Source organism: Oncorhynchus kisutch, linkage group LG25, assembly GCF_002021735.2.
Source record: "Oncorhynchus kisutch isolate 150728-3 linkage group LG25, Okis_V2, whole genome shotgun sequence".
Classification (NCBI taxonomy): domain Eukaryota; kingdom Metazoa; phylum Chordata; class Actinopteri; order Salmoniformes; family Salmonidae; genus Oncorhynchus; species Oncorhynchus kisutch.
This window is the reverse complement of record NC_034198.2, coordinates 25894593-25906027: the sequence shown is the minus strand read 5'-3', so window position 1 is coordinate 25906027 and position 11435 is coordinate 25894593. Positions and strand designations below refer to the sequence as shown.

General features: G+C 42.6%; 1 protein-coding gene and 2 long non-coding RNA genes across 3 annotated transcripts; 1 reads left to right on the top strand and 2 right to left on the bottom strand.

Annotated features, from left to right (window-relative positions):
• The first annotated feature begins 196 nt into the window (after positions 1–196).
• abcb10 (ATP-binding cassette, sub-family B (MDR/TAP), member 10) lies at positions 197–7153 on the top strand. The gene is made up of 13 exons (XM_020460469.2): positions 197–1168; positions 1404–1604; positions 1757–1959; positions 2549–2683; positions 2850–2996; positions 3226–3361; positions 3529–3624; positions 3770–3979; positions 4085–4164; positions 4277–4457; positions 4685–4728; positions 4825–4859; positions 5037–7153. Exons 1-13 carry the CDS (start codon positions 736–738, stop codon positions 5287–5289), a joined length of 2154 nt encoding a protein of 717 aa, XP_020316058.1. The 5' UTR covers positions 197–735; the 3' UTR covers positions 5290–7153.
• LOC109870118 (uncharacterized) lies at positions 4618–6681 on the bottom strand. The gene is made up of 2 exons (XR_004205391.1): positions 6034–6681; positions 4618–5235 (listed from the first exon to the last, which is right to left on the bottom strand). It is a non-coding gene; the product is annotated as an uncharacterized LOC109870118 (long non-coding RNA).
• A 2655-nt stretch (positions 7154–9808) lies between the features above and the next one.
• LOC109870342 (uncharacterized) lies at positions 9809–11055 on the bottom strand. Its single transcript, XR_002252129.2, has 2 exons — positions 10441–11055; positions 9809–10350 (listed from the first exon to the last, which is right to left on the bottom strand). It is a non-coding gene; the product is annotated as an uncharacterized LOC109870342 (long non-coding RNA).
• Positions 11056–11435: the final 380 nt, after the last annotated feature.

Genomic DNA, 11435 nt, shown 5'->3' with positions numbered 1-11435 from the left:
TAGTTACATGTCTGTGGAACTTGTTCAGTTTATGTCTCAGTTGTTGAATATTGTTATGTTCATACAAATATTTACACATGTTAAGTTAGCTGAAAATAAACGCAGTTGACAGTGAGAGGACGTTTATTTTTTTGCTGAGTTAATATGTTTCTGTTGAAGATGACATCGATTAATCGAGGTCGCTTAGCAATGTCTTTCAAAGTTTTTCTTATATCGTCGGCCATTGATTTCCGTCAGGGACTTTAACAAGAAGCAGCTAGGTTATTTTCCGGGGGTCACCTTTTCTATTGAACAGAGAGGTTTTTTTTTTTCGTAGAGTAGTGTGTACTTCTGACAGTCGGTTACCGTTAGGCTGCCTTGTCGCCTGCAGATTGTGTCGACATGTCACTCCTATCGACAGACATATTGTTGTGACAGGGCGCTCCCAGCGCGATAAAGACAACTTCGCCTAAATGTGGCTGTCACGAACAGATAATGATGAATAACCGCCAGGAACCCACGATGTAATAGACATTATCATTTGTCGTTAGTGTTGGCTGGACACGAAGGAGGACGTTGACCTAACCGTGTTTTTATGTTGGAATTCGCTGGCCTCCTCGTATGTGAAATGGAACATGCTCGTTCGCACTTTCTTGCTATGTTTTGGTCATTTGGTAGGTAGCTGGCAAGCCAACGCACTTGAGTTTGTTTTTCTTGCTTTTATGTGTCTGAGTCGCTCACTAGCTGTCTTGCAGAATGGGACTGTTGCTGTTGCAATTGTCAAAATGTCCAGGCGTGAATATTTTGAAGCGCGAGGTTCACTCCCGTGTACATAAACTATTTTGGTTAGAATGCCATACGTCCAGGGGACAACGAGAGGTGAGTGGGAAAAGGTTCGAACCTGTGGCACGCTCTTCGCTTTCACACCCGAGGAGATGCAACTCTCTTGTGCCCTGTGTACCACTTAGACAGTTCACCATACCCCCCCATTTGTTGAGGAACTCATGGACAGCAACTGTACACTTTGCCAACTACAGCTCTTCGACAGACTCAAAACAAGCAACACAACAAGAAGTTGACAGCAATGATCTGCAGTCAACGGAAACAAAACAATCCCCAACTCGGATACCCACTGAGGATGTCAAAAGGATTTTACAACTTGCCCACCCTGAGCGCTTGCGACTGTCAGGTAGGCCATGTCATTTAAGGTCACCACAGGGATAGGGATATCTTCGAAAATGACCAACGTGGCACTGAAATAATGTTATCACCAACTTGTACCTGTGTAGGGTTGACTAAATGACATAGTTTATTCCTTACTTGGGCCCTATTTGTTGTCATGAAAGTTTCCCTTTTTAAACAATAATACAGTAATGTTACTTGTTTTGATTCTTATATTTTGTTTTCTATACCATCCTCCTCAGCGGCTGTGGGCTTCCTAATGGTCTCCAGCGCTGTCACAATGTCGGCGCCCTTCTTCCTGGGCCAAGTCATTGACACCATCTACACCAGCTCTTCAGAGGACTTCAGTGCCTCCCTCCGCTCTCTGTGTATCATGCTTTCAGGGGTATTCCTTTGTGGGGGCGCCGCTAATGCTGCCCGTGTCTACCTCATGCAAATCTCAGGTGAGCGTCACCGTTTGCTCTCAGTGCATGCAGAGTGCGTTTACATATTAAACAGATGTCCATCTCTGGATTTTTTGGGGTTATTACTATCGTGACTTTGATGCCATACAGAGGAACTAATCGAACATTTCAAAAATATGTAACTCTTGCAGGTCAACAGATTGTGAGAAATCTACGTGTATTCCTATTCTCCTCGATTCTGAGGCAGGAGGTAGGTTTCTTTGATAAGACCCGTACCGGGGAACTCATTAACCGCCTATCTGCAGACACGGCACTCATCGGCCGCTCCGTCACAGACAACCTTTCTGACGGGCTCCGCGCTATCGCCCAGGCAACAGCTGGGGTCAGCATGATGGTGAGAAACAGCCCTCTCTCCACATTTGTTTGTAAAGTGTTTTTAGGGTGTTAAAGTCCATTCTACTCTGTACAAGGATCAGTTCTAAGATTGTGAGTCACATGGGAATGCAAGTTGTATTCAGAGGTGAAACTGGTTTGTCATTATTAGGAAGATGTGATTTTTCATCCTTTCATGTACAGCTTTCCTTAGCGGTACCATTATTCTGGTTACTGTCATTTTTCTTTGTCATTGTTCTGGTCTCTCCACATAGGATCTGGTTTGACCCAAGTTCTTCATGTTACAACAAGTATATTTAGAATTTATCGAGTTAATTCCTTGAGTTTCCTCCTTGGTTAGTATATATTCCTAGGATGTCATTTCTAAAACGGATGACCCTGTAGCAAAATATCCATAACTCATTTATCATAGTAAATATAGTACAGTTGAATACATTCATGACAAATATGTTAACACATCCTTTCCGGTCATTAGTGGCTTTACAGGTTCAAAATCCCTTTATAAAAAGGTAACCGAGCAGGCTTAAAAGACTTGGGCTGAATTGCCTCCTCACATTTCCTGGCATCTCCCTCTCGCTCTCTGCCAACAGTTTTACGTGTCACCAAGTTTAGCAGCCTTTGTGCTACTGATTGTGCCTCCTATGGCTGGCCTAGCTGTCATATATGGGAGATACCTGCGCTCCATATCCAAACGTACACAGGACTCTCTGGCTGAGGCCACACAGGTAAGACGAGACCCGTTCTAACTGCACAGCATTAGTCATTACTGAAGCAGTGTTGCGCTGTAGATTATTCTCCAAGCAGAGTATACATAGACACCAGGTCTTTTAATCATTTTTTAAATTTTTAATTGAAACCAATTGGTCAGACTGATACTGTATTGTCTTGTAGTTGGCGGAAGAACGCATCAGCAACATGAGGACAGTTCGGGCGTTTGGTAAGGAGCTGACAGAGGTGGCCAAGTATACGGAGAAGGCCAACTATGTTCTCCACCTTGCCAAACAGGAAGCCGTTTTGAGGGCTGGCTTCTTTGGCGCGGTGAGCATCCAACAATTCAATGTTGCCCAATGTTCCTTAAAGAGAAATTGAGTGGTTGTTAACATTTTCTCAATCAATGACAGTTGAAATGTAGTCAAGCCCTTTTGGCCTTTTGAAAGACTGGAACCACAGAGTTGTGCGATCTGTGGTGGAAGCTTCTGCTTTTATGACCTGTGTGTTTCTTCGGGGGTCATTGGGTTGTAACTGGTTTTGTATGAGTCTCTTTTAGACTGGACTCAGTGGCAACATCATCATCCTGTCAGTGCTGTATAAGGGAGGGCTATTGATGGCCAGTGAACACATGACTGTGGGAGAGCTCTCTTCCTTCCTCATGTACGCCTTCTGGGTGGGCATTAGCATTGCAGGTAGGGCGTATATAATTGTCTCATTGCCTATGCATTCTGAGGAAAACCCCCGCTCATTAATCAATGAACAAATCACACTGTTAGAATTTCCATTTGAATAAGAAACTGATTATCTCTATCCCCTAGTCTGTCTGAGCAGCTGTTTAAATGTCTGTTTCGTTGAGCAGGTATGAGCTCATTCTACTCTGAACTGATGAAGGGCTTTGGCGCAGGGGCACGGCTTTGGGAGCTACTGGACAGGAAGCCTGAGTTCCCCCTCAATGGTCAGCATCAAGCCCTGCCATTCTAGACCACACTGAGAAAGCATTGTGCAAAACACCTTAATTACATCACACTTGGCTAGTAGTCCTCTGCATCTAAACTGGCATGTAAACGTACATGTCCATGTTCCTCCTCATTTCTCTGAAGAGGGTATTGTACTGAGGCCGGAGCAGCTTAAGGGTCAACTGGAGTTCCAGAATGTCTCCTTTGCCTACCCAACCCGCATAGACGCCCCCATCTTCCAGGACCTAAGTCTCTCTGTGCCTGCTGGCTCCGTCATGGCCGTGGTAGGGCCCAGCGGATCGGGCAAATCCACTCTGGTCTCCCTGCTGCTTAGGCTCTACGACCCAGTTGCAGGTGAGGACTACAGTTGAGGTCATCTCTTACAGCAGCTTCATGTCACTGTATGTCTTCCATTTCGTCAACAGTCTTCTGATATAGAGATCCTTTTTTGCTGTATAGGTGTGATCACTATCGACGGGCATGATGTGAGAGATTTGAATCCTTATTGGCTGAGGAGTCACATTGGAACTGTTAGTCAGGTAATTGGTCACATGACGATTATTAGTAGGCAATATGTTCCCATTGTTGTGGCTAAGCAGTGCTTTGACATGTGGTATAACCCTGTGGTATTCTCCCTCTGTGGGTCTGCAGGAGCCTGTACTCTTCTCCTGTTCCATCGCTGAGAACATTGCCTATGGAGCGCCCGACTCTGGCACGGTCACAGTTCAGGAAATCCACCGAGCTGCACAGATCGCCAACGCTTATGAGTTTGTCCGAGGTTTCCCAAAAGGCTTTGACACTGTGGTGGGAGAGAAGGGTGTTCTTCTCTCAGGTGAGACAAATACATGCGTATCAGGAATTGTCTTTGATTTTGTGATGTGATTACGTAGTTGATAGGTGTTCTTAAAAAAAATATATGTTTTTTAATTGTTATGGTGTTGGACTTCACTGGGCATTCCTCAAACCGGAATGATCTGACTACAGAGTTATTGTTCATAACTACAACCATCGCTTCTTTAACAGCTTTAATGTAATGACTAGTTTTGCTTTAACCAACAGGTGGTCAGAAACAGAGAATTGCTATTGCAAGGGCTCTGCTTAAGGTATTTTTAATTACACCCGATTACATGCATCAAAAATGGTATGTTTTAGTCAAATGGGCAAATGTTGTAATGTATGCATTCTCTCCCTTCTCTCAGAATCCCAAGATACTTCTACTTGATGAGGCTACAAGGTAAGACATTGTGCATGGTCTAATCACATTTTACATGAGTCGCTCTTCCTCCGTTTTGGACAGTTAAGCAAGGTCAATCAGCTGGGTGAAGCAGGGTCAAACAACCCAATGACATGTGAGCTATAACTCATGGACCTCTCACTTTTGCCCTCTCTTTTCCATCCCCCTCTTCCTCAGTGCCCTGGATGCAGAGAATGAGTTCCTGGTCCAGGAGGCTCTAGAGCGGCTCATGGATGGGCGCACAGTGCTGATCATCGCCCACCGCCTCTCCACCATCCAGAACGCTGACGCCGTGGCTGTGCTGGACCAGCGGCGTGTGGTGGAGTGTGGGCAGCACGCACAGCTCCTGGGCAACCGCCAAGGCCTCTTCAGGAAGCTGATGGAGAAACAAGCCTTCCTTCAAGAGGGGCAAAAGCAAGCATTGCGTTGAAAATAGCTGGGGAGGGGCCTTAAATGTAGAGCAACTGCCTTTAGCTGTGTGGTGACGTGCTAATCAGGCTGCGCTCTGCTACACTCCTCAGTCTGTCAGTGGTGTGTGTGAATCAGTTTAAGCTATTTGCAAGGGAGCATTTGAATATCAACTGGAACATGGATGATTTTAATATTGCAGAGCCATCTCGTAGTGCTGACGGGGATTCATTTTGAGACAGCCAGTAGGTTTGGATTCTCACCCAACTTATTGAGTATCATTCTTCAAGCTGCAATATGTAACTTTTTGGGTGACCTGACCAAATTTGCATAGAAATATTATAGATCAGTCAAGCAAGTCTAAGAAGGGGTAAATCTGTTCTATGTGCGCTATTTCTATGCTTCCTGTTAAGTTTCGTTTTGATGTCTTTTACTTTCGGTTTTGTACACCAGCTTTAAAAAGCTGGAAATATCTTTGATTCTGAAATATATATTTCACAGTGGTTTAGATGGTACAATGATTCTCTACACTGTGCTTCCTAGTTTTGTCTCACAAACTGAAATTAGGCAAACTATTAGTTTCAGGTACCAGGAAATGGCGGCGGGAGTTCTGCATAGTGCATCTTTGAGGTTAGGTAGGATATGCAGAAAATATGAATGACACCAAAACTTTGAAGTACGGCCTATGTGAAGTAAATATTATAACTGAGTCACTATGCCTTTTCAAGAAAGCAAAAGCTGTCTTTTGTATTAAATAACTACTTACCAGACTGAAACAAATATACACTCAGTGGCAAGTTTCTTAGGTACGCCAACCCGTTCACAAAATTGGGTCGTGCCTTTAGATAGTGAGTCATGTGGCTTGCAATATAAAGCAGACGGACAGTCATCGAGGCATTCAGTTATTGTTCGATTGAAGGTTAGAATGGGTGAAACGATTGACCTAAGCGACTTTGAGCATGGTTTGATCGTCGGTGCCAGGCATGCAGGTTCCAGTATCTTAGAAACGGTCTGCCTCCTGGGCTTTTCACGCACAACCGTGTCTAGGGTTTACTGAGACGTGAGACAAACAAAAAAACATCCAATCAGCAGCAGTCCTGTGGGCGAAAACAGCTTGTTGATGAGAGGTTGATTGAAAATGGCAAGAATAGTGCAAGCTTACAGGCGGACCACAAACAGGCAACTAATGGCGCACAACGACATCTCGGAAATCACAACTCATCCGTCCTTGTCACGGATGGGCTATTGCAGCAGACGACCACACCAGGTTCCACTCCTATCAGCTAAAAACAAGAAGGGGCTCCAGTGGGCACGCAATCACCAACACTGGACAATTGAGGAGTAAAAAAAACAAACATTGCCTGGTCCGACGAATCTTGATTCCTGTTGCGTCATGTCAGGATTTGGCATAAGCAGCGTGAGTCCATGGCCCATCCTGCCTGGTGTCAACAGTAGAGGATGATTGGGGTGGTGTGGGGAATGTTAATTCCATTGATAACAACTGAGCAATGTTTCCATGCCCTGAAGAATTCAGACTGTTCTGGAGGCAAAGGGGTGTCTGACTCGGTACCAGATGGGTGTACCTAATAAACTTGCCACAGGGTGCATTTATTTGTTACAAGTTATCCAAAACGTGAAGCTAGCATTGTCAATTATGTAGGCCTATTTCAAAGACAATGGCAAACATACAGAGCACTGATATACAAGCAACATTGGCATGAATGTGGACGATAATCAAATATCTTACATTGCAGTTGATAAAGCAAACAAACCACCACTGATCAGTGATGAAAATGATGTGCATATCCATGCAAATGTTCTGCTATATCACCTATTTCACCACTGGCTATTATTTCATTGATGGATAGTATGCTGGATATTTGATTTACATAAAATACAATCACAAAATGAATCTTCAAAGATTCTTTTGGGTGTTCCACTGGTACCAATTGTACATTTCTGAACAATCTAACATTCAATAGGTAGAATTTGACCAAATCCATGTTATGTTGACAGTATGTATGACTGAAAGACCTTGCAGACTTTTTAGTATTTGGATTTAGAATTCAGCAAAATCCTTTATACTAATGGGATATGTAGATCTTTAAAATGTGGCATTATAAGCTCACAGTATCAAATAACATTTATTTTCTTATCTGACACTGATGAATAGATTTTTCTCACTTACCTGTGACACTGGATGTACTGTGCCTGGATTGTACTGCAAAGAAACATTCACTGCTCTGTTTTGTGCTATTTTGCTCCTCACATTTTAATCTTGGATTCAGTAGTCATCCTTGTGCAATAGAAAGGCAAGAACAAGAATGGTAGGGAGATTTTAAATAACTTTGAGCTTCAACCAATGCCATACCAATGTGTTTGTGTGTAAGTCCTATATAAATGTTCTCTACAGAAGGCTCCTTGGTAAAATCAGCATGTTGTAATAATGTATTCAAATATAATATTTTAATGATTTTGTGTGCTAAATTATTAGGCCTTTGTGAAAAATAAATAATTTTAATAATATTCTGTGATTTCCTTTTCAAATATAAACCCATTAATACAGAACCTTACTATGCAGGAAAAGTTACATTAACTCAGTCATATATCTTCTCAGAAAATATTTCATCTAACCTAATCTCTCGTGGACAGATGAAACAGCAAGAAAAAAAAGAGTAAATGACAAACTTTCACAAGATAATTTTACTTCTGGGTAACCAAAATGACCAAAAGAGGGTACTATTAACCTATTGTTTTTTTTCTCCAATCTGTGTGTGTTTAGAAAAGTTATAACAAATGAATGAAATTCAAAATGTTCAGTCGAGACAAATCTGGACCATCCTCATCCATTCTATTCATACACCTTTGTCACCTCTTTCAGTGATCAAATAGATCAGTTCAGAGCCCATGACATGCACTGGCGTTGCGTACTGGACACCTGCGCTGCCCCTGCAAGGTAGTAAACCCTTCAAAAAGTCTGTCATCAAGCTGTCAATATGTACTATGGAGCTAAGTACTTATTTCTTGGCATCAAATCACATATCTACCGTAGCTTTGATTGGACTGATCATGTCAACATCATACTTTCAAAATCTTAGCTAGCAATCTAGACAAGCAGTCATCTTCAAGAATCAAGTCGACAATCTACTGCCAAATCCTGTTCAATCCTTGTCATGTGAAGAGAAATTATAGATAAAACGTATCAGTGCTCATCAGCCATTGGACATAACACAACAAGTTGGAAATTACAAATTCAACAATGAGTGGTTTGGAAGGAATCAGTGGCTAACTGCAAGTGTTGCAAAGCAATCACTAGCCTGCTATTCAGTGGAGAGGGTGTGTGGTCCAAGTCTGGGTTTAAGGGTCTCTTTTCCAAGCTTAAAAGGATAAACATTCACATGCAACACCATGGGAATGAAAAGGTTGAATTCATTGGCCATGCTGTCAATACAGCATGACTTCTGCCGCATTCAAAACAACTGGAAACTTGGAACTGGGAAATCTCAGACGTCAGTGAGTTCAAGACAACTGGGAACTCAGGGAAAAAATGAGCCCCAACTGGGAAAATACATTTTGAACAGTCATTCAAGTCGGAATTCCAAGTCGGGAACTCTTGCCATGATTCAACCTTGTTTAAAAATATATATATTTTCCCCCTTTTTTCTCCCAATTTCAATTACTATCTTGTCTCATCGCTGCAACTCCCCAACAGGCTTGGGAGAAGCAAAGGTTGAGTCATGCATCCTCCGAAACGTGACCCACCAAACCGCACTCTTTAACACTCACCTGCTTAACCCTGAAGCCAGCTGCACCAAAGTGTCAGCTGAAACACTGTTCACTAGAGCGCGAGAAGCCAAGTAAAGTATTTATCCTACGGTTCTGACTTGTGTACAGGGAGATTACTGTAAGAACGGTCCATGTTATGAATTCTGTACCTGTACATTTCAAAAGTGCTGAACAAATAGTTATATTGACTACATCCATCCTAGCTCGCTCATTAATGTCTTAATCGAAATTACGGATTGCCTCTTATCAACTGACAAACATCTCAAATGTCAGTAGAATCCACATTTGTTTAAGCAAGTCAGCCATATCAGCTATGTTTTAAAAAAAGGCAGTAAATGAGGCTGAATTAACTGTTTTGCTGCCAGACAAGGCTCCATTCATAGCCAGATGTAAGGATTCACTCCATGGTGCTGAAAAGAAAGCTCTGCTGTTGGGACAGATTTATGTAGTTTGTGGGCACAGTTTGTGGGCACCATTTGTCACCGTTATAGTGCAATTAATGTATTGTTTAGTGTTGTGTTGTGTAGTGGCTTTGCTAGCTTGCATCAAAACATTTGGGGGGAGTTTTCCCGACCAAAATCTTCATGCTAAAATCGCCACTGCTCAGGCCTTGAAAATGAAATGGCCTAATTGAACTGATGGAAAGTAAGTGGATTTCGGTGAAGAAATGCCGTGGTTAAGGCTACGATGGTGCCAGTGCAGAGTGGAGCATACTCAGGTGTTCAAAAGCACATATCAGACCGAGACCCTAATGCTTCGTTCTTAGGTAGCTCTTTATGAGTTTTAGTTTAGAAAACCATCTCTCCGCAGAAGCGAAAGTTACAGGGATGGTTAAAAACAACTTGATTGCCATAGCAACATCAGGGAACAGGGCAGAAGGGAATGGTGATTCAAATACAGCAGTTCTGTAACATCTTTAATTGAGCCTCTCATTCTCCTTAATTGCCATCCTCAAAACATTATGGAAAGAGTTTAACTGTAGCCTATAGGATGTTTTGGGACAGGTCCACCTGGCAGATGCAAACAGATTGGCAGATGCAAACAGATAAATACAGGATAAGGTAGGATGAAGGAGTACTCACCCTGGTCAACGAGCAGAGGCAGCAGGTCTGTGGAGTAGCTGCACTCAAGGAAGGCAGTGTTTGGGCCACCTTCACAGGCTGTATTTACTGTGCAGCCCAGTTTCACTGGTGAATGGTTCTGTGTCATCACATCATGACAATGTGGGTGAGTGCCTCCCCATCTGGCAGGAAGTCCTCCATCCCTCTACTTTGACTGAACTGAGTTATCCATCTACCTACACACACACGCAAATAAGAGCCGATAGGTTAAAGGTGACAAGAACTCAGGAGATGAAATAAGGACTTGAACCCCAGCCCTCTAGTACCTTTGAAGTAGACAACACCCAGAGCAACCAAGCCAGCACTTCTTCACACAGGCTTTGTCAGGATACGATCCACCTTGCAGCCAGTCTGGTTGATTGCATTAATGGTTGTGCCTGTTTTCAATCTTTCCGCAAGATGGCGCCAACTCTCCATGTTGTGTAAATGCTCAGTACAATGCTCATGTGCTTTCAAAATGGTCCCGTATTCTTCCACGAACGAAAACCATCACTGCTCAAATTAGTCTCTTTTTCCAAAAATGCGACAACAAAAACAAAAAACTGCATCAGATATACTTGAATACACAAGCAATGTCAGTGTCATTTCTTCTCAATTTTTCATACATGTTTCATAGTTGTCACTAAATCTCAGAGGGATCTGATCTGTTTTGACCCTTTTTGACAAGATGTTTGTCAGACGGGGCCTCTGGCCACAATTGTGCATCATCACATAAACACACTCACGTTCTGTAGTAGGTCCACAAACTGGTATTTTTGTGACTGGAATAGCAAGTGCTGGGGGTGAATCAGACTCCAGGTGTAGCTGGTTGAGAAAATGCCAAGAGTGTGCAAAGCTGTCATCAAGGCAAAGTGTGGCTATTTGAAGAATCTCAAATAATAAACATATTTAGATTTGTTTAACACTTTTTTTGGTTCCATATGTGTTATTTCATAGTTTTGATGTCGTCACTATTATTCTACAATGTAGAAAATAGTAAAAAGAAAGAAAAACCCTTGGATGAGTAGGTGTTCTAAAACTTTTGACCGGTAGTGTAGCTGATATTGCTGACTTGTTTAAACAAATGTGGTTTCTACTGACAACTGAGATGTACAAGCTATGGCATAAGGGGATGACAAGCGGATAAGAGGCTATCCATAATTTCGATTAAGACATTAATGAGCAAGCGACGACAGACGTAGTCAATATAACTATTTGTTCAGCACTTTTGAAATGTACAGCGACAGAATTCAGAACATGGGCCATTCTTACAGTGTTCTCC